Source organism: Cetorhinus maximus, chromosome 4 (genome assembly GCF_964194155.1).
Source record: "Cetorhinus maximus chromosome 4, sCetMax3.hap1.1, whole genome shotgun sequence".
Classification (NCBI taxonomy): Eukaryota; Metazoa; Chordata; class Chondrichthyes; order Lamniformes; family Cetorhinidae; genus Cetorhinus; species Cetorhinus maximus.
Window position 1 is genome coordinate 148,224,197 of NC_135882.1, and position 23,710 is coordinate 148,247,906.

The 23,710-nt window shown below is 42.3% G+C and overlaps 1 protein-coding gene across 1 annotated transcript in view; it reads right to left on the reverse strand.

The window, feature by feature from the left end:
* Window positions 1–23,710, reverse strand: part of col22a1 (collagen, type XXII, alpha 1) — a 142,611-nt gene that overhangs the window by 49,539 nt on the left and 69,362 nt on the right. Inside the window, exons 18-27 of the mRNA XM_078541247.1 lie at window positions 19,227–19,280; window positions 16,169–16,222; window positions 14,343–14,396; window positions 12,140–12,193; window positions 11,218–11,322; window positions 10,963–11,007; window positions 7,644–7,721; window positions 5,368–5,403; window positions 2,371–2,415; window positions 774–818 (exon numbers count right to left, since the gene is read on the reverse strand). Coding sequence (XP_078397373.1) covers window positions 774–818; window positions 2,371–2,415; window positions 5,368–5,403; window positions 7,644–7,721; window positions 10,963–11,007; window positions 11,218–11,322; window positions 12,140–12,193; window positions 14,343–14,396; window positions 16,169–16,222; window positions 19,227–19,280 — 570 coding nt within the window. The remainder of the gene's footprint in view (window positions 1–773; window positions 819–2,370; window positions 2,416–5,367; window positions 5,404–7,643; window positions 7,722–10,962; window positions 11,008–11,217; window positions 11,323–12,139; window positions 12,194–14,342; window positions 14,397–16,168; window positions 16,223–19,226; window positions 19,281–23,710) is intronic.

The window sequence follows — 23,710 nt, forward strand, 5'->3', positions numbered from 1 at the left end:
ATAACGTATTGAAACACGGAGCCTCCCTGTTCTCCACAGCCACATGCACCTGCATCTGCAGTCAGCATATTCCACACATCAAGGTGCTCAGCAGCATAAAGGTCTGGGCAGAGCAGACACTTTCTGGGACTGTTTGTCTAGCATTGGTTAACCTGTCTCCCAGTCAATCTGAATGGCATCAGACATCACCTTGTAGGGAGACTTCAGGTGAAAATGCCAGCAAAAAAACAGCCATCTTACAATGGCAAAATTTGGATACATTTCAAATTGCATCATCAGTACATCTTCAACATAGCCCTGTAAAATTGGGCTGTGATTACTAAAATTAGGACATACAAGAGGTATGCTTCTATTTACTGAAGTCATGAGGCAAAGCCACCCTCGGTTCCTCATCTGGCCCTTGTGAGGGGCAGAACAGAGTACCACTGACAGAAACCTTGGATAAGATCACACACAGTGCTTCTCTGGTATGGTCAGGGTTCTGGCAGGCCATTATGGAGGAAATGAGCTAAGAAGAGCAAACGGAGCGAAACAAGGAATTGTAAAGTGTTGAAGAAGACAAATGTGAGAAATAGGATGTGGTACTGACTACCAGCAAGTTTAAAAAAGCTGAGATAAAAAATATATGTCAATGCAGAATAATCAGCCATCAGTGAGGAAAATTAAAATAAATGCAACTAGATAAAAAGTAAGTAAAGAGCAAGAGAGAAAAGGCAAAAGGAAAATGTTTCTATGAATAGGTAATAATGGCACAGCAGGAAATGTTAACATACAGGTTCTCCTGGGGGTCCTGGATCTCCTCTAGGGCCTGGTAAACCCTGCAAAATAAACCAGAAAACATCTCAGTAAAAAAAAACTTCTTTAGTTGTCAATAAAAGTTTGATACAACAATTCCAAATTATTGCAGTCTACAGAAAGAACCAAATGTGGAACTATATTATGAACAGTTCACATGTGGAGTGTCAGTGGAGGGGTGATAGAGGCAGTTACTTCCATCAGCCTTTGAACTGTATATTACTTGTATTATGCTGTGGTTGTGAGAAATAGTTCCCTCTAGCAAAATCCTGAAGGAGCAATTAAGCTGCTGCAATGCTGAACATAAGACTTTAGTTCAATCAGTTTAACTATATTTTTATATTCTGTGTCAATCAATGGGATTAACAACTAATGCCTTCTTTCTACTGACTCCTCAAGGATATGATTCTGGGAGGCAGCTCCATGGGCAAAGAAAACCTCTGGTACTTGTGATTGGTCTTTCTCTTTTCATCTATTATTCTAGACTGCAATTATCAACAGGGTCTTTGACCATCGAGGGGCATCAAAGCTGTGCCATCTCCAAATGCTCTTAAAACATGTAAACTTTCAAGCAGTATCACTAGATCGAAATCGGGAGCAGGTACTTTGAATTTATTCACCACTACCACAACACCCTCCTCATTCCTCCCACTCTGCTTAACCCATAAGATGTCCTCCATTGCAATAGCTGTAGTTAGCTAAATCATTGACAGATCAAGATGAGTTAAGAGTGCAAAGTTGAGGGTGGTACTATAATAAAATGTCCCTAATGTATATGAATTGTTTTAAAGAAAAAAAGTGCTGCAACTTTTTAACATCAAAAGCTTTGAATGTGTTTACTTTCACAATGTCCTTTAAAAGCTTTGTGAAGTAGGGAAAACGGATAAAGGAAGACTCCACCAAACTTCAATGTAAAATTAAAAGAGCAATGATATTTTCTGTATAAAAGCTTTCTTTATCCATTTTGACTTGGATTTGCTTTCCTCAGTCTAGAAAAAGGGGGAATTTTGTGAAAAAAAGTTGGTTATTTAATTGATGGTGATAACAAAAGTTAAGTGGATCATGAACCACTTCCCTTCCATCTTGTTTTAACATTACTACCATACTAAGTTCAGGCCTTTGTCCATAGTTTAGAATGTACGATATTGGCTTGGTCACCCACTAAAGACCTATCCTGGTTTTCATTTCCGTTGGCTTCAATGGGTTGCCGAGTGATTTTGCGCCTTTTATACTAATGGCCAAAGTCAGAATTGTCCCCATTGAAAGTGAGGTACTTCTTTATTTGAAATGTTTTTTCTTCTCTTAGCTTCTCCTTCAATCTTCCGATGCCAGACATGACCAACTGGAAGAGAGGATGACAGGCTAATCCATTCTCAGGTCTTGAGTAGTACCACTTAGGAGTGTGTGAGAGCAGACTATAATGGTTCTTCTAAGACTTCCCTGCTACTTTGTTAATCAGGGATGAAATCTCACTGCAATGGGTCTGTAATGTTTGTTAGTGTGTGACAACTTAAGGTTACTAGATGATATTTATGCTGAAGTGACAGAACTTCTACGGATTTCAGCAAGACTTACATCATTTCCAGGCTGGCCTGAGGTTCCAGGTAAGCCTCTTGGACCCTGGCAAGTAAATTTAAAAATTCAGTTATGTACAAAAATAATCAGCTAAACCATTTAATTCAAACAATGATTTTGACACAGTACTGCTAGGTGAATTTAAATGCAACTTTAAACAGCTTCCGCATACAAGAGCAAAACAATAATAACATAGTTTTGTGGGAATGTGGTAAAATGTGAGGTTATGCACTTTGGCAGGAAGAATAGAGGAGCGGAATGTTATTTAAATGAAGAAAGACTGCAGAAAGCTGCAGCACAGAGGGATTTGGAAGTCCTTGTGCAAGAATCACAAAAAGCTAACATACAAGTTCAGCTGGTAATAGGGAAGGCAAATGGAATGGCCTTTATTTCAAAGGAAATGGAGTGTAAAAATAGGGAAGTCTTGCTAAAACTATATAAGGCACTAGTTAGACCACACCTAGGATGCTGTGAACAGTTTTGGTCCCCTTATCTAAGGAAAGGTATACTGGCATTAGAGGCAGTCCAGAGAAAGTTCACCAGGTTGACCCTGGTATGGAGGGATTTTCTTACGAGGAGAAGTTGAGTAGGTTGGGCCTGTACTCATTGGAGTTTAGAAGAATGAGAGGCAACCTTATTGAAACATATAAGATTCTTAGGGTGCTTGACAGGGTAGATGCTGAGAGGTTGTTTCCCCCTTGTGGGAGAGTCTAGGACCAGGGGCCATAATCTCAGAGTAAGGAGGCACCCAATTAAGACAGAGATGAGAAGAAATTTCTTCTCTCAGAGGGTAGTGAATGTCTGAATTCTTTACTGCAGAGGGCTGTTGAGGCTGGGTCATTCAGTATTTTCAAAGCTGAGGTAGACATTTTTAGTCAGTCAGAAAACCAAGGCAGAAAAGTGGAATTGAGGGTTATCAGATCAGTGATTGAATGGCGGAGCAGACTCGATGGGCCGAATGGCATACTTCGGATCCTACGTCTTGGGCTCAACAAGACATTTTGCAAATATGTAGCCCTGGGCAGTTTTCCTTCCAAATTCCTCCCCATTTTTCCCGGAGGTGTTATTTTGCACTGGTTATGATTCCGTGGGTGCTGCCATCCTTTGCTTCCTAGCTATTTTTAAAATTCATTCATGGGATCTGGGTGTCACTGGCTAGGCTAACATTTATTGCCCACCCCTAATTGCCCTTGTTCAGAGGGCATTTTAAGAGGCAACCACATTGCTGTGGGTCTGGAGTCACATGTAGGCCAGACCAGGTAAGGACAGCAGATTTCCTCCCCTAAAGGACATCAGTGAACCAGATGGGTTTTTGTAACAATCAACAATGGTTCCACGGTCATCGTTAGACTGTTAATTCCGGCTTTTTAAAAATTGAATTCAAATTCCACCATCTGCCGTGGCGGGATTCAAACCCCTGGGTCTCTGGATTACTAGTCCAGCGACAATACCACTATGCCATTGCCTTCCTAAAAAAGTGGCTATTCCTCAAGCATGACCTAGGTCAGCCATGTCCAACAATGCGTGACATCGCAGCCTTAATCCTAATTCTGATCCTGTTTTTATCCAATTCTCCATCTCCCCCCGTATACATTTTTCAGCAGGAATCGCTGCGTAGTGTTCAGGACTGGGATAGGAGCTTTTCCTCTGGTTATCACTGTAGCTCAGTTACACACTGACTTTACCACTAAGCACCGTCTAACCATCAAGTCAACTAGTAATCAGGTTGCTCAATGGAGGATGCAGTGTTCTGCACAAAATTCCACTGTACACTCTGTGTAAGAAAATCATGCACACACTGTAAAATTATGAGGGGAGACTTTTGGGGTGAGTGGGGTGGGGCTGTTAGGGTTTCACTTAACGACAACCCAGCATGATGTGAGAGAAAACCCAGGAAAATTAACCTGATGGAGGCCTGCTGTTAAACTTGCTCATGGACATACCTACGATGGTTCAGTTCCCCTCTCACTGATTCGCATTATGAGCTGTTTCACTGAGTAGGCAGGAAGGACAGCAGGCAGGAACTGGTGAGGTCCTTCTTTAAGTATGAAGATCATGCTCCGAGGATTGTAACCGAGGCCTAACAGATATTCTAACCAGAGGAGTGTGAGGGAAGCTGTTGTGGCTTTACTGTTCGACCAGCCTTGTGTGAAAAGGAGTCGTGGCCAAAGAAGAGGGCAACATATTCTTTTCCCATTTTTAAAAACTTTTAGTCCAAAACAGTTGGATTATGGGACAGTTTGCATAAAATTTGGTTTCACTTCCTTGAGATTAGAAAATTGCGAGTGGTCCAATTGAAGTGTAACTAAAAGGATCCAATAGTTTGATACAGGGGAACTATTGTCTATGGTGGTGGAATCCAGAACAAGGGCTTAAAATTAGTTCTAGGCCATTTAGAACGGAAATCAGGAAACACCTTTGTGTGTGAATGTTAATGGAAATTTGGAACTTGCTCCCGCAAAAGGTTTTTGATGCTGGGTCGGCTGAAATTTTCAAGACTGAGGTCGATGGATTTTTGTAGAGCAAAGGTAACAAGTTATATGATGCAAATGGAGTTCAAATGCTGGTCATCCAGAATCTAACTGAAGGAAGGAATAATCCTGAGGGGCTGAATGGCTGATTGCTATGTCTATATTCCTGTGGGGGCAGGAAATACAGGAGTGGTTTTCTTTCAGCTGGGAACCAGTTTGCATTATCTTTACAGCATCAAAAAGTACTTTGCTTTCTGAAGGGAAACAGTATGACCAATACCATAACAAAATCTGCTTTGAGTGTATGTATCATTGAATCCAGCAAAGAGACATCATAGGCCAAATAGCTCCTTCCATGATGGAGCTTTTGCAGCTCATGGAATCACATTTAATTGAATCTTAGATTTTAAACTTTGAGCAAAATCATTTAGCAAAGAAATCCATTCCTTCTTGCTGTTGTGTACTGTTAAACTTTCATCTTTAATTCCTAGTATTAAGTGAATGTTCCCTATCACTGTTGTCATACCGGATGGCCCCTTTCACCAGCTTGTCCTGCAAGGCCCTAGACAAAAGAAAAAACATTTATTACTTTTTTCAAATATATACTTTCAGCATTTTTGGTGGGCTATATTCTCTATATAATCAGGAAGTTAGGAATGAGGAACAGTTAGGGTAGAGCCCACACGTGGTTTGTGTAAGCAGCAGACTTGGTGAACATCCAAGGCTCTTATACTTTCCCAAATAAGTCTATAATCTATATTTGAAGAGTGAAAGAAGTTGCATTTATATAACTGCTTTCAGAATGTTCTAAAGCATCCTTTGAATTGTTATTACCTTGTAGGTAAATATAGCAGCTACTAGCAGTGAAATGGTATTATAAAACCAGAGTCAGATGTAGTCATATGATTACTTGCCGTTACATGCATGAATTTCCTAAGTACACTTTGGGCAACATTTCCCCCCCCATCGGGGGGGGGCAATGCGAAGGTGGGCGCGAGCGGGCGCGAGCGGGCGCGCTTCGATCGGCACCCCCGATTGCGGGGGCGCTGCCATTTTACGTGGGCGGGCCAATTAAGGCCCACCCAGCGTGAAGCGTTCCCTGTGCGGGCGGGGGAGGGGAGGATTCCCTCAGCCGGGAGTGCGCTCTTCCGCGCATACAAGCGAAAGAGCGCACTGATCTCCCTGAGGCAAAGTGCTGCCTCAGGGAGATCGGCACTGATTTAAAACTTTCAATAAAGAATAGAAAAAAATTTCCCTGCCATGTCCCCTCATGTGACACTGTCACATGAGCTGGGACATGTCCATAACTTTTATTGTAAAATATTCTGCATTTTTTAAATCACTCATGAAACCTCATCCCGCTCGTGGATGAGGTTTCATGTTTCTTCACAAGCCCGCCTGGGCTCCTGGCCTGCCCACCAACCTTAAGGTTGGACGGACAGGTCCATTAATGAGTTCAATTGGTTTTTTAATGGCCTTAATAGGCCGTTGACAGGCCCACGAAGATTGAGGATGGACACCAGGCCTAGGTAAGTCCGAGGCTTTTTGGATTGGGAGCTGGCTGGCACCTTACCCACCCACTGCGTTATAGACTCAGGTCGTGAGCGGGCGGGAAGACAGTAAGGCAAGCCACCCGACAGCTGACAGGGTCACTGATAAGCTGAGACCGCATATGTTGGGCAATTGACTGTCTAGTAATTTAAAATAGCTGCATGTCCAACTGGAAAAGCCATTGATGCTGCATAGGCTGTTGTGGTTACTGCCCCCCATTCCCCCTCACATTTGCGAATTGTAACACCAATCTGCAGCACTGTATCACAATTTCCGACAGTTTGGTGTTTTCAAATGTTCTGATTTGTAAAATGTGTTTATCTCCCGTTTGTTGTGCAACAGATGCCTATTAATCTGTGGAATAAGAATGCACTGATTCCTGTGAACATTTGCATAACCAAATTTGTTCTGGCATAACTGTTGACTGATTACCCATAGGGAAAAAAAACAGTACGAACCAGTACTCTTATTTCCCAGTTTTTACTGGTATTCCATTTTAAGGTATACAAAACCAGCTCGGACCAGTACTCTTATTTCCCAGTTTTGACTGTTTATTCATTCTGGGTAATGAAATACAATTGTTTTCCAATAAATTCTTTATTTCAGAAAAAAAATAACACTGGTTGCTACAGCAGTGACACCATAAGTTGCAATCTGGCAGCAAGTTTAAAAGGTCCCCCAAAGAGTAACTGCTGTTCACATTAACTACTTAACTTGGGTCCTGTGGGCCTTCTGGTTGATGCTGTCCTGGGACCAGTCATTAAACCCACAGGTTCTGCCAGAAAATGGGCCTGTGCCTTCAATGTCTGAAAAGTCTACTACTGACCCAGGAAACCAAAATTGGCTACAGGTCAGTCTAGACATATGTAGTGCACTTTGGGTGTGTTGGTCCTGTCAAGGAAAGGAATGCTGGAAGCAGAACATCGAATCTTTGGCTGTATTTTGGCAAATTCACTCAGTGAGTGGCTCCAATGAGTGAAACATTGAAACAATATAGAGTCAAATGAAGAACAGTTTTGTGCTGTGGTACTGCACCCAGTAGGAATAGAGTTGATCAAACTCAAGTCTGTTTACTTTTATCAGACATATTTGTAGAATAGAGGAACAAGGACATGCAGAATTAATACTTTATAAAAATGAAACACCTATTACCTTACAAATTCAGAGCCAATTTGACTTTAAGCATCTGACCCAACCCTGCTTTCAAAGGCAGTATTGGGTTATTTTGGGCCATATACTAAATTGACTTACTGGTGCTCCTGGGTTCCCTTCACCTGGAGGTCCTCTGTCTCCTGGTGTCCCTGGTAAACCAGGATCCCCTGGATCACCCTGCAAGAAGAGGGAAAAAAAACATTAACCTAAGAATAAACAATTTATGTTATCTTCACATTATTTCTTTCCAGTTTTCTCATTCCTTCTCTCCACAGGGACCTCACCCGAGTGATAATTAGTCATAGATTCATAGTCATAGAGTTATACAGCACAGAAACATTGTATCCATGCCAGCTATCAAGCACCTATCTATTCTAATCCCATTTTCTAGTACTTGGCCCGTAGCCTTGTATGCTATGGCATTTCAAGTGCTCATCTAAATACTTCTTAAATGTTGTGAGGGTTCCTGCCTCTACCACCCCCCACAGGCAGTGTGTTCCAGATTCCAACCACCCTTAGGTGAAAAAAAAATTCCTTAAATCCCCTCTAAACCTCCTGCCCTTTACTTAAATCTATGCCCCTGGTTATTGACACCTCCACTAAGGAGAAAATTTTCTTCCTATTCTTGATATGTGAGCCTTGGCTATAAGTTTTAATAGGATAATTGATCCTGTGAGTTATCGCAAATACGCTTATTCCTCTCAATGGATGTCTACAGACAAACTTCTCCAACAGAAGTTCCCCTTTACTGTAAGCATTTGAAAGTCTAGATGATTTCACCTTCCTTTCTTTCTGTTTGATGTTTCCACTGGTGGAGGAGTCCAAAACTGGGCCATAAATATAAATACTGATAAATTCAATGAAGAGTTAAAGAGAAACTTCTTTATCTAGAGAGTAGTTAGAATCTGGAACCTGCTTCCATGTGGAAGTATTGAGATAAAGAGCATAGATACATTTAAGGGGAAGCTAGATAAGCACATGGAGAAAGGTATAGAAGGATATCTGGACAGGACTGGGAGAAAGGTGGGAGAAGGCTTAAGAGGAACATACACACTTGCATAGACCAACTCAGCCAAATGTCCTATTTCTGTGCCAGAAATTCTGTGTAATGTAATTTCGCATTAAGTATAATATGATCAATTTACTCAGCACTGACCAATCTTCTATAATGACATCTTTGGATTCAGAAGAATGAAAAAGTTCCCCTATTTTCATGACAGCCAGAAATGTCATGAAGCATTTTGTTGATGACACTAAAGTTTGGTCCGGTCATAAGTGTAAGGGAGGAGGATTCAAAGCAAAAAGGATTAATTATCAAATTTGTTAAGGACTGGCAATTGTTCATGCCAGGGTATTATGAACTTTCAGTCAATACTTTTAAAAACTGGACAGCAACAAGCTATTGAAATATCTGCTGCAAATCATGTGACCTTTGGTATTTATGCTACAGTTAGTATCAAGTCTCAGGCAAATATTGTTATCTATGGGCATTCATAGCCAACCGGAGAACTTTTACATCTCTAAGGATGGGCCAACCAAAAATAACTATGCAAATTCCAGACTCCCTGTCTCCATGGGCTGGATTTTACAGCCCCTACCGGGCATGTTTTTGACGGGGGGAGTGGTGGACACTTAAAATATGACAGCTCACCTCCTCCTCTCCCACCCCTGAGATCTCCCCCATTACACGGTAGTTTGGCAGCGAAAACGGCAACCCGCCCACCATTTTTAACAAGGGTCAATTGAGCTTGTTAACCATAATGCAGTTGGCGTCTGCAGGTGGGTGGGAGTGAGTAGTTTGGGGTGGAGTACTGGGGTGGAGGTTGCTGCATTCTGCAAATACTGCACATCGATGCCACACATGACACAAGGGCATTAAGTAGACACATGCTGTAAATATGGGCAAGCTGACACATGCTTTATATAAATATGGACATTACCATATAAGGGCATACAACATGTGCCTGGCTCTTTTAATACCCATAATGCATGGCGGCTTTGTCCACTTAGAACCAGTGTTCAGCTAACAAGACACAGACCGGGCATCCAGAAAACACTATCAGGCGGCTGACTCCCTAGCACCCATAAGACTGGAGGGTATTCCTTCCAATTCCAATATGACAAATGGGTGAAGCATGCAAGGTGCATCACATAGTTCTAATATGACAGAGAACCCTGATTTGAATATTAAGTGTACTCACCTACTTTTTGCCTCAGTGATTACTGCATTAAATACAATTTCCCAAAAGAATTTAAATATGTTTTATTAATTTATGATTCTACATATATAATTTTCATATGGCTCTAAGGACTGTTCTGGTTTTCATTTCCGCCCAGCCCCACTTTATATCCAGTTCCACACTATAATATAATTCAGGCCTGCTCTCTCCACTGATCAATTTCATTTGCTCCGCTTCATTCCTACTCTGCTTTAGACTTTCATCCTAGGCTCCACTTAAGGCATGCACTCTCGGCTGTGCCTTTACTCTGAGTTCAGGGTTGCTCCCCTGGTTGATGTCTTAGATCTGCTTTATGCTATTCCCTTTGCTTCGTTTCGGGATCCCATCTTAGCTGCAATTCTCAAGCAAGCTTCAGTTTCCGCTGGCAGCATTTCAGCTGACTCAAACTCAACTGCCACCTGCTTGATCCTGTTTGGTGTTTTAGTGCAGAAGAGAAACAGGCTCTGCAGTTGGATATGTTTTTATACAGTTGTGTGTAACAATCTCATTGGTGACTTTCAGAGAGTCACATTTCACATCCACAAAAATGCTTAATAAGGGATAATGAATGTTAAAAGCAGAAAATTATGAGTTGAATATGCACATCAAGACCAAACAAGGGCAGGAAATATACACAGATGCACACAGGGTACATCAACATGATCATCAATACCATACAAGGGCATGATATTTTAAGCACTTGTACGTTTCACAATGGGCATCATGCATCACAATGGGTGCCATGGGGAAATTACAACCTATATAAAACCGGCAAAATATTTGAAAGAGGTAGCAGTAGTTAGAGGGAAGCCAAAGTACCACTATGGCAAGAAGCCGCTCGAGGAGAAGCTATGGTCGAGGCAGGAGGCAAAACACAAGACAACGTGGAAGGAGGAGGAGGAGGAGGAGGAGGAGAAGGAGACATGGGAGTCGAGGGAGGAGAGGCCGTTAAGCTCCTTCAGACATTGCAAAATGGAAAGTAAGCCACATTTGGACCAACGGAATATTAAAGTCAACTACTGCATGAAACATCCTGCTATCTCCTAAGCCAAGCAGACTGACTGCCCTGCATGTTTTGAAGACTTCATTATCTTCTGTTCTGATTTGTTGACAATGAATAAAAGCATCAGCAATGATGCTGGAAAAAAAATGTTGTGCCTTGAAATTCTTTTATAATTGTAATAAAAAGCACAGCTCACCTTTGGTCCTTGGGGTCCCATCAAGCCGGGTGTACCAGGCTGCCCCTGTAACAGTAAGGAGTGTAACAGTAAGCAGCCTCAGCGATTGCTGCATAAACACACAATTTCTCAATAGAATTTTCATATGGCTTTAAGGACTGTTCTGGTCCATTTCCGCCCAGCCCCACTTTATATCTAGTTCCTGACTATAATATAATTCAGGCCTGTATTCAGAATTGTACATGATATCGGGGGTTAGGGTCAAGGATGGCTTACCGATTTTCCAGTTTTACCTTCCCCCGGCTGTCCGGGGACTCCAGGCAGCCCAGCGTCACCAGGATTTCCAGGTAACCCAGGTTCACCATCTGTACCAGGCGCCCCCTGTACCAAACAATGGGAAGAATGATAAGTATTATCCTCAGTCCACTGCAGGAGAAGTTTCAATGAACTTATCCAGTACTGATACATACAGCCTCCTATCTCAATATCTCCTAGCCATAGAGGCTAGTGCCTTATCTCTTATCCTTGTAGGAGGAATGGGGACACAACATTCACAGGAATGTGAATTGGCATGGCATCTTCACTGCCATGGAAGAGGCAGCAATGGGGAGAATGAAAAGAAACTGCAACACATAAAGAGGTGCATTGCTGCCCACCTCCAGCCCATCTGGCAACATGCCAACGATTCAGTTGCATTGGGGAGCCTCAGTACTGCATACATTCATGCTCTTCAAGGCTAGTTCTCAATGCCTCTTGTGTCTCCCACAGGTTTGAATATTGAGGCAGAAGGAAATACTCCTGTTTGTACTGGGAAAAACACTGCATTAGAGACTGGAAGGCAATCGTCACATCTTGCAAGAGCAACGCCCACTGGCTCAGATACAGTCACCTCGGTGGTTACTCACATGCACACATAGGGTGGCACTGAATGGCGAGCATGTCATGCGTGTGCACTCCCTGCTACTTTATACTTTTCACCACACCAACTATTTTGATCATCTCTCTGAGATTGCCAATTCTGTATTTGTAGTGTGTTTTGTAACTCTAAAGTGACGGTGTGCTTTTAGCTAGCATCCTCACAGAGTTTCAAAACATCCCACAGGATAACATGTCTTAACGCATTTGCCTGTATTTGAATCTAAACCCACAGAGATAATTACGGTAAATCACTGAACTGCATGATTAACTGCACTCTTACCTTCTCACCTCTAGGACCATCATTGCCTGGGGGACCAGCAACTCCTGGGACTCCCTGTGTAATGAAGTATTAGATATGAACTTATTAACAGTTTTCCATTTATTTGAAGAAAGGGTACCTGCCAGCACCTGCGATATTCCCAAGACTCGGAATACCTGCCCCACACATAGGATTCCCAAACTTCTCGGAATGGGAGATCCACGAGATTTCTCTTGTTGAGCATTGCCTCCAATGGTTTAAACATCCCACTGCAACCCCACCCCATCACCACCACCATCCCTCTCTCCCCCATCACTGGCTGTTAGCTGCAACTGTGTGGGGGAGGCAGGAGAGTTGGAAATTGAGAGACATTGGGCATTGCAGGTTATAACATTTGGGACAGTGGAGGGTGGAGTGGGGGGTAATGTGGGTGTGGTCTCAGCATTCCTGGGAGAAAGGTTCTGAAATCAGTGGTGGGGAGGCTCTGACGTTGGCAGTGTGGGGCGGTGCGGGGGGGAGCGTACCTTTCAAACTGGGGTGGGGGTTTGTGGGGAGTGATGACTATCGACTCATGGGGTTTGAAATGGAGATCTATTAACTGCAGCATCTCACTGGAGGGGAGGGTCTAAATGGGATGGGGTAAGCCACGTTTTTGAACGGCTGCAGTCAATGTGGTGTATGTACACCCACAGTGCTGTTTGGAAGGGAGTTCCAGGATTTTAACTCAGCGACAGTGAAGGGATGACAATATAGTTCCAAGTCAGGATGGTGAGTGGCTTGGAGGGGAACTTGCAGGTGGTGGTGTTCCCATGCGTCTGCTGCCCTTGTCCTTCTAGGTGGTAGAGGTATCAAGTTTGGAAGGTGCTGTCTAAGGAGCTTTGGTGAATTCCTGCAGTGCATCTTGTAGATGGTACACACTGCTGCTACTGTGCATTGGTGGTGGAGGGAGTGAATGTTTAAAGTAGTAGTTGGGGTGTCAATCAAGTGAATAAAAGCAAAATACTATGGATACTGGAAATATGAAATAAAAACAGGAAATGGTCTGAAGTTGTTGAACTCAGACCATGAATTCTCTCCTCTACCTTCACCCCTTTTTAAATCCCTTCTTTTAAGCATATTTTTAATTTTTATCTACTTATTTTTATTTTCATTTATTTCATTTATATTCATTTATTTGTTGTTTTACCTCCATTTTCAAATCCCTTCTCCCCACCCTATCCCCAAAAAGGCCATCGTTATTTGTTCCATGTTGTTCTTTCACAGAGTGCTGACCCTTGTTCTGCTATTAACACATTCTGCTTTCTTACTTTCAGGCCACTATCAGCCCTGGCCAGAATATTGTCCAGGTCTTGCTGCATTTGACAGCTTCAGTATCTGAGGAGTTGCGAATGGTGCTGAACATTGTGCAATTATCAGCGAAGATCTCCACTTCTGACCTTATGATGGCAGGAAGGTCATTGATTAAACAGCTGAAGATGGTTGGGCCGAGGACACTACCCTGAGGAACTGCCACTCATCCACTTACACAAAGTCCCTTTCACCTATCACACTTGTCCTCACTGACCTACATTGTTTTCTTGTTAAGCAATGCCTTGATTTTGAAATTTTCATCCTTGTTTTCAGATCTATCCATGGCCTCACCCCTTCCTATCTCTTTAATCCCCTCCAATACTACACCTCTCCAAAATATCCACATTTCTCCATTTCTGGCTTCTTGAGCATCCCCGATTTTAATCCTGGGACTCCCTCCCTAAAGCACTGTGGGTGTACCTACACCACGCTGATTGCAGTACTTCAAGAAGGCTGCTCATCAGCATCTTCTCAAGGGCAGTTAGGGATGGGCAATCAATGCTGATCTTGCCAGCGACTTTCAGATTGCACAAATAAATAAATAGCTCCACTATTGACCTTCAGCTACCAAGCTCCGTTCCTTCTCTTAACCATTCTATCTCTCCTTCCTCCTTGAAGACAGTCCTTAACTGCCTTACAATATCCTTATGTGACTTGAAGTTAAATTTTGTTTGAAAGCGCTCCTGTAATGGGTCTTGAGACATTTTATAATGTGAAAGGAACTCTATAAATGCAAGCTGTTGTTGTCAGTTAACTTCAAGTTTTGTGCAAGCATCCCTTTCTTCCCACTATCCCCCTCCCAACCCCCACCCCTGATATCTCAGCCACCCAGAATAAAGGAATTCCCCACTAATAATGATTCTGATGTACATACCACATTTCCTGGCACACCATGTGGACCTGGTGGACCTGGTCTTCCAATAGCCCCCTATAATAAGGCAATTTAAAAGAAAAATCATATTTTAAAAACCATACTGGCAGTAAGAATTAATCACAAGTTAAATTAATGACATGAAATTAAGCTATAAAGCAATTTGCTGAATGACTATAAATATTAAAATCACTGGTCATTCATTAAAAGTATTCAGTCAACATAAAGCTGCTATTAGTTAGGCTAACTACAGACTGGATGGACCTCTGGGCAGCGTCTATAAACAGAAGGTTACTATAATATTCTGTTAGTTTTTGTAATATGGAGGGTAGTTGGACAGGATTGGTCTTATCGTACCAGGGGTAGAGGTCTAACAATATCCAGTTGGGGCTGGAGCCTATTAGCACTTGGTGGTGGGATTGGAGTCTATTAGCAATGAAGTGGCTGCCAGACTCTGGGGGGGAAGTTCTCCCTGCTGTCTAATTGGCCTAAGTTGATGATGAGAGCACTCAGTGAGGAGTGGTCACTGTGAGCTAGCAGTACTCAATGAGATATAGAAAAATTTGGAGGCAATTTGGTGGTGTGTATGATCTGCCATCTGTCTGACAGGCTTTGATGTTATCCATGTTGAGCTGGAAGAAATTTCACGTCATCCAGGAGTTGAGCATGGAACGCAGCTGAAGTGGACAGTATAAGTGGTTCAAGACAGAAATAAGCCCATTCCTGGAGAAAGTGCTGGCGAGAAACAAAATAGGGTAGGTTGATGTATTAATAAAGATAGAAATTGTTTCAGCAGATTTTTTTTAATGTTTCCTAATTTATCCATTGTTCCCAATTTCTCCGTAAATATTGCCATTTTTTGTACTCTTTTGAATCAGAAAGTTGAAGGTTCAAATGTCAATTCCGAATTTGAGTATTTGGCTCAGTGTCATATCCTCTGCAGATTTTCTCTACGTTAAAAGGTGCTGCTATATAATATTGACTGTGTGAAGGAGACATGCAGGGTAATCAAGACTAGTGTTATCTGGGAAGTTATATCTGCCAAAATGTCACCAGTTATTTCTTCAGGCTCTGGAGGCTCAGATTACCAGAAAGGAAGGGAGTTACGCTAAACTTTATTAATCACTGGTTAGCTCTCAGCTGGACTATTGGAAGCAATTCTGTGGACCACACATTAGAAAGGATGTGCAAAATTTTACAGCGCCTCCCGCTGGTGGGTTTTAGTGGTCCCTCCAAAGTCAATGGAGTTTTGAACGGCTCACCGCATTTTCTGGCCCCGCCCCCACAGTGACAGGGTGGTAAAATTCTGCTCGGTGTCAAGATGGAGCAGATGTAATTTACCAGAATGATGACCAGAGGTGAGGGGAGACATAATCAAAGTGTTCAAAATTGTGAAAGGTTTTAATGGATTAAATAAGGATAAATGGTTTCAATTGGCAGGGGGATCACTAAGCAGAGAACACAGATTTAAGCTAATTAGAAAAAAAGAGAAGAAATATTTTTACTCATAGTGAGTTCTTACATTTTGGAATACACTGCCTGAAAGGGTGGCAGATTCAAAGGTAACTTTCAAAAGGAGCTTGGATAAAAGCTTGAAATGAAACATGCAAATTAGGAGCAGGGGGAGGCCACTCGGCCCCTTGAGCCTGCCCTGCCTTTCAATAAGATCAAAAATTAGCAGAGTTATGGAGAAAGAGCACTGAAGTGATCTTTCAATTAACCATTCAGACAGATGCTTCACTAGTTCTTAACCATTTAAGGTGGTAGAAAAAACAATAAGAATTATAAACTTATTTGCTTAGTTAACTGCATTTAAATAAACCACTCACCATTTCACCTTTTGCCCCAGAAAACCCAGCTGGCCCTTGATCACCCTGTTGACCCTAGGAGTTAAAGAAACAGCACGTAAGCTAAAGATTTGACGGATTTCCAATCATTTTAAGATGACTTATGCACAAGTATAACTGATAAACATAACACATCATAATAAAATAGGTACAGTAAGGAACTCCTAATCAAAGCAAAATTGAACATGCTATGGGCAGTTTTAGGTAAAATAAATCTCCACAGGACAACTCACAATTATCTGTTGTCATCATTGTGAGTCTGAGGTTGTCCATGGGGAGGATTTACAGGTACTGCAGGAGGCTAGGCTGTTGATAAACTTTACCTTTTATTGAACATTCTACTAACTACGCATAGTACAAAGCTTAGCATGAGGCTTCTCAAAGAATTATCTCTTAGCATACTCTGTTTTCATGTGATCTTACTTCACTGATGATGTTGACTATCTATTTACATATTTAACATTAAACCCGTTATACTACAAATTGGAGCCTCAAAACAACTATGTGTGCTGCTTTGCTGTTGGTACATTTAATGGCTTTTTGATTGATCAGCAAAATCATCTAAAATAGCATGACATTTTATCCAGGGGCTAAGTACAATCTTTAGGGAGGTGTACGATTCGCCGCTTTTCCCTCCAGCTTTTTGATTCAGAGTTTTCTCAACAATACAAATAAATAAAGATAGACATTGAAAAGCACCAACTTGCAAAGGTAATTCATGGACCTGTGTCAACCTGCACTTACATTTCCCTTGGGCTGAATTTTCACCTCGGCGTGCGAGTGCACGCCCAACACGCACGAGCGTGAAATAGCGTGTGATGACGTCAGGCGAGCCTCCCAACGTGATCGCGCGCTCATGCGATATTTCAGTCGGCAGGCACGCGCGGGAATTGACAGCACGCCTGTCAGCAATTAAAAGGACTATTAAGCCCATTAATGAATTAATTGAACTGAATCTTTCCCTGCCCGAAAGAGGAGAAATTACAATCCCTGACCATATAGTGACCAGAGAGACTCAGGCTTCCTTTTACTGGTTTTATTCAAGCATATGCAAGGGAGCCACAATCATTCCTAAGAATGAAGACCCAGCTCCCTGACTGATTACATTTCATTACTTATGTACTTTTTCTTATCACAATACATTTGAGTACATTTGAATATACCCAATCGGTAACCTACACATAGGTGCCATGTTAAAACTATCCTATTGAGTACATAAACATGTGATTTTGCTAACCAATAATTCTAAAGGGTGTATACATAATTATATTATCCAATCAAAATTAAAACACGAACGCAAAGACCTTGGTTCTCACAACTCAAGACTGCTTATGTTTCATCAAATACCTCTCTTGTCTTTGTATGTCCTCCCATATCTGAGCTAAACCATCTACCCTGTCCCTATCTGAGAGAGGGGTATACCTAAACTAACTTTATGTTATGTTTTATCTCCAGTCCAGCTCTCAAGGCTTCAATGCACCATTGCACCACTTGAATGGTTCTTTCTGTGCTTAGATATTAGCTCATCTCTTGAAACTTTGTAAATCACACAAAACTCAAAGCTCCTTTGTGTGCAATGTCCATCTGCTTACCCTCAGCTGTCAATAGGTTTAGCATCCATGACTGCTTGGAAATTTTAAGTATGTTTAGCAAATTCTTACTGTGTGCTTATTTTTTATTATATGTATACATTTAATTTCCCCCTAACAAGGGGCACATGAGGTAACAGTTACATTGACCTAAATGTGAAAGGCAGGAGGGCAGAAAAGAAACCTAACTTCTTCCTGGTTGTTCTATGAGCACTATTGGTTAAAACTTTGAACCAGTAGATTGGGTTGGTACGAGCTCAAAATAGGAGCTAGGTTTATGCATCACACTCTCCTGATGCTTAGGAATACAAATGTCAATGGGCCGAAGTCTGTATTCGAGTTATATTCACAAACCCCTTACAAAGCTCTTAACTGATATTAGCTGTGTTATGCTCTCCATGCTATTTATCTCCACTGCCCTAAGATCTGATCCTCTGAATATAATTGTTATATTAGCAAAGTTTATTGTAGAAGGTTTTCTGGCTGTGTCTTGCAGGGCAGAGTTACATGGTTGGTTGTGAACAGACACAGACAATTGGTTCTTGTCCCACCTTTGAAGAAAGGCAAGAGGCCCCCTGAACCCTATATCCATCATTCATATTATTTGGGTGACCTGCCTTCCCTCCCCAGTCACTGCTACCTACTGCCTAAGACAAATATCAACTCTGAACCATCTCTTTCACCCTAGAAGTAAACATCTAGCCTCATCTTATTATGACTGAGATAGTGTGTACAAATATAAACCTGCTCCATTGGATAACTGTTGAAGTTCTGTTGAAGGGTCAGAACTGAAACATGACTTCTTCTCTCCCTTTCAGATGCTAACTGACCAATTGTACATTTTCAGTTTTTTTGGTTCATTTCCAGGAAGTATACTTTTTCTTTTGAGTGTTCCACACTTAGTCATCAAGTAGTGCAGCTTCAACAACATTCAAGAAACTTAAAACCAACAAGGGCAAAGCAGCCCGCTTGATCATCACTCCATCCACCACTTTGATCATCACTCCATCCACCACTTTGAACATTCACTCCACCACCATCTCACAGTGGCAGCAGTGTGCACCATACAAGATGCACTTCAGCAACTTGTCAAGGACCCTTTGACAGAATCTCTAAACCTGTGACCTCAACCACCCAGAAGAACAAGGGCAGCAAGTGCACAGGAACATCACCACTTGCAAGTTCCCCTCCAAGTCACACACCATCCTGACTTGGAATCATATTGCAATTCCTTCACTATTACTCGGTCAAAAACCTGGAACTCTTTCCCTATCAGCACTGTGAGTGTACCTACAACACATAGACTGCAGCAGTTCAAGAAAGTGGCTCACCACCACATTCTCAAAGCTAGTTAGGGATAGGCAAACAATGCTGGACTTGCCAACGATGCTCACATTACATCTCAAAAAAAGTACATATGTCACACATCTCTTGAGGAAAATGAAGATTACCTTTGGGCCTGGGGGTCCTTGTGGTCCACTTGTGCCTGGTATTCCATGGGAACCCTAAAACAACAATTTCACTTGTTACAGAGATGCAAAAGCACGGTGGCTGATTTAAACAAAGCTACCATTTCACTGGACATAAACACCTGAGTGTTTGATTCAAATGTCTTCTCTCCAACAGTTTTTGACATCGCACCGTGCTCTTTGACCCTTGGCTCTTACCTTCAATTTCTCAATAAAATGAAACGAGCATAAATTTGTGTTAATCAATATCACAGAATTAATGGAATCACATGTATTCTTGAAGAGACCTGTCAAAATTTGAAAAGTCAGTCAGTTAATGTGAATAAAGGAGCTGTTTAAAGCACAGGCAGTGAGCGACATGGCACATGGTCCTTGATCGGTCAGTAAATTTGTCCACTGAATATCTGAGCTACACAGGCCAGGGAGGCCTGACCTTATCCGAGTTTAGACCGGATAGGAGCAGCACAACAACGTCAGTGTGTTAGAAATGGGATAATCTGCCAAAGTTCCTGCTCCTGTTCATTTTCCGACAGCCCCCTCCTGGAAGTGCAGCTGTGTGATGTCAGGCAAAAAATTGTGTCCCATGGATAAGCAGCCTGTTGGCAGTCATCATCAAAGCTTGCATATTAACAACAACCATGTGGATGAGTCATCAGCATCAAAGATCAGCCATGGCCTCACTGAATGGCAAAGTAGGCCCGAGGGGCTAAATGGCTTACTCCTATTCCTATGTTCCCGTAGAAGAGAGTTAATGAGGCATAATACAGAGGAAAGAAGAAAATGAGAACAAACACAGCAGGAAAATGTTCTCTGCTCACTGTAGGTTAGTGATATTGTATGCACAGCAGGAAGGTTCCACTGAAAGGAAAAAAGACTTGGGTTTAAAATTTCATAAAGTCAGGTTGTCCCTTCCAGCCAATTGAGAACTTTTTGAAGTGTGGAATGTCGGAAACATGGCAGCCAATTTGCATATGGTAAGCTCCCATGAACAGCAATGTGTTAATGTCCAGATAATCTGTTTTTAGTGATTTTGGTCGAGGGGTAAATATTGGTCAAGATGACAGGTCGAATTCTCCTGCTCTTCACTGAAGCAGTATCATGAGATTTTTCTCCATCCACCTGAGAAAGTATTAGTTGCCTCAAGTTAACAGAAAACCACTTCTCCAAAAGTGCAACATTCCCTCAGTACTACATTGAAATGTCAGCCTAGGCTATGCATTCAAGTCTCTGGAGTGGGACTTCAACTCACGAACTTCTGACTCTGAGGCAATAGGACCACCGTTGAGTCAAGGATGACACCTCAACCTTTGTTAATGAAAGCTTAAATGCAGCAGGAGGAGATTTTCAATTTTTATTCTTTCACAGGAAGCGGGCATCACTGGCAAGGCCAGCACTTGTTGCCCATCCCTATTTGCCCTTTGAGCTGAGTGGCTTATTAGGCCATTTAAGTCAAATACATTTCTGTGGACCTGAGGTCACTTGTAGGCCAAACCAGGTAAGGATGACAGATTTCCTTCCCTAAAGGGCATTAGTAAACCAGGTTGGTTTTTACAACAGTCAATGATAGATTCATGGTCACCATTGTTGAGATGAGCTTTCAATTCCAGACATAATTAATTGAATTCAACATTTCACCAGCCAGTACAGTGGGATTTGAACCCATGCTCCCAGAGAATTCGCCTCATGGGCCTTGGGAGTATTGGTTGACTGACAATACCACTGCACCACCATCTCTCCGAATTTCCTCTGATCGCTGTGCTTAGCAGCATCGTAAACACAGTGGGAGATTTGGTCTGCTTATACTCCTGACAAAAACTTTGAAAAATATTGTGTTAATGATTTGACTAGAATGAGTGTTGAAAGGAAATCCACAACCACCCCCACTACCCCCGCGCCCCCCCCACTCCAAGGAGTGTTTGTTTGCAATCATGCAAAGCATAAAGGGCTAAAAATGAATGCCATTGTCAACATTTTACAGGCTTTAATATTCACGTGTAGTCACAGTAAGGCACAAATGGCAACATTGGAAGGTACACTGGACCTGAAACTAATGGTTTTGCATTTAGGTATGCAAACCCTGTGCATCATTTCTAATATTGGCCTGGATATTGCTTCAACCCCAAATTCATGTGCAGTATCTGAAAAGGCCAGTGGGAAGTCCACAGAAAACTGTTCCATGGTCTCCTTTGTCTATTACCGCTGAGCTATGGCAGCTAGTCGAGACCCTAAAAGCTTGCTTATGATGCCTGCTGAGGGCAGCAGGCAACACCATGGAGGGAGGTGGATGGCAATTTAGGTTTTGCTGGAGGGGTCAGGATTTGGCAGGGAGTGCTATGCGACAGCAATAGTTTTAATGTGGAGTCAAGAGGGTTTCTGTTCCTCCAGTCAGGTCAGACTAACTTTCTGTACTTAATTTTTTCAGAGGCAGCCTTTAAGGGCCATTGGCATGACCTCTGAGTGTCTGAAAAACTGGTGCTTGCAGTGCTCAGTGACAATCATGTTTGGTTTGAACCAGGGAATTTTAGTGCCATCTGTCCAATTTGCATTGTCCATGGTCGCAATCAGGTTTCCGGGCCATTTTAAGCCTTTAATCTCAGGATATATTGAAAGGAATGGTGCAGTGCTGCCCCTGTGTGGTCAATAGCAATAAACACAACTAGTTTTCGGTAATCCCAATGACTAAACGAGTTCTCAAGTATTACATTTAAACACCACTATGCTTTACAATTAAAAAGAAGGAAGGGTTGGAGGTAAAAATGCTGGCATAGACACAAAGGAGACTACTGAAAATTAAAAAAAAAACAATTAAAAAAAACAAACAATATTTATATTGGAGACCAATCAAAATCAATGAAACATCAAACGATAGATTCTCCCTTCGCTTTGACGATGAGTGTCCAGCAAGGAGATCAGTTGTTCACACCTAGGTTGTTGTTGTCTAATACGTGATGTTAAACTAAATCTTGATTTGCAGATCCAATTGTAAATATTACATATGAAGTCACTATAAGAGGGGTGGGTGAATGCACTGGCTTTATGGCATGCTTGCCCACCCTATAGGGACCTGATAAATGCTGTGTTGGTGCTGCTGGATTTTTTTTTGTCTCTGCTGCTGCCAGCACTGGCAATACTTCTCCAATACGTTGCTCACCAAAATGCCTGGACCAGTTTTTGAAACCTGGACAAACATCGATCCCAGTCCAGTTGAAGCTGCTGCAGTGGCATAGCAAGTTTGATTCTTAAGGGCAGTAACTGAATCTTTCTTAGACAACAAACTTGACAGCTTTTTAAAGGCAACAATACATTTGAAAGAATCCTTTGTGGAGGGAGGGACACTGTTGTATCAAAAGTCCCCGTTTCACTTTATTTCTCTTTTAAGCAATGTTGGGTGCAAAAGTAAATTGAACAGGTTGACTGAGCAGTGATGTCATCAGGGCTGAGAGGAGGGTGGATTCCCTCTTCATCTCTATGACCTCTCACCAGGCTTTGTTCCTTTATATCCTGGGGTGCAATTTCATGACCACCTGATCGTATTCCGGTACTTCTCCCGTCTCACCACACCTCATGTGCGAGCGAGTGGTGAACGTTACAAGACTGACTATTTAGCCACGGGATGGGTGGTGGGAAAAGATTTTGTCCTCCTTTAACAGTCCATAATACACCTTCCAGCAGAGGCCTTGGGTAAAAGTCAACCTTAAGAATTCTAGTTGATTTTCAGGGTTACTGCAGTCAATTGTAATGTCTTTACTTTGATGCTGACTGAGATTAGTTAATGTTTCATGTATAAAGACAGCAGTCCTCTTCAGTGTCTTGTCTCAGTGAGAGTCTTTATTGAACTGAGTAGAAATGGCAGGCTACAGTGCTTGCCTCATGGCAAAGTCACATGATTACAGAAAGCCAGATGTGTCAGACTGGTTACATTTCAAAACCCAAACAGTTAACATACTAGAGACCAGGGATCAAACCCTTGACATTTTGCACAGCTCTCTTTCAAAGGTGTCAGCTCATTTTCACAGTGAAACATACAGGCATTCTCAACTGCCATTAAATATTTTTTTAAAGAGACTCTTTTCCAGGCCTTGAACACCGTGGCTGATTTCAGTGTCAACACTTGGAAGCCAGCACAGACTAAGGGCTGATTTGACCTGGTCCCATGGAAATGGAATGGGGGGTTGGGCGGGACTGGGAGCAAACTTAGAGAATTTGGTGTAGGGGTGGATCCTCAACGTGATTTCCCCCCTCCCATTGACACCCCAGAGCAATCTTGCCAGGGCATGGTCTGTTCAGCACAAGGAACAGTTAAGACCCCACTTGGCAGCAATTGGTGATGACACTGGGATCTTCCTGTTGGCAGTCAGGTCCCTCTGTTGAGGCGAAAGCCCTGCACTTGTCCGGAGGCGTCCTCCTGGCAGCAGCCCAGTTTGGGGGCCGTGGGGTCGGGGGGGTGGTGGTGGTGGTGGGGGGGG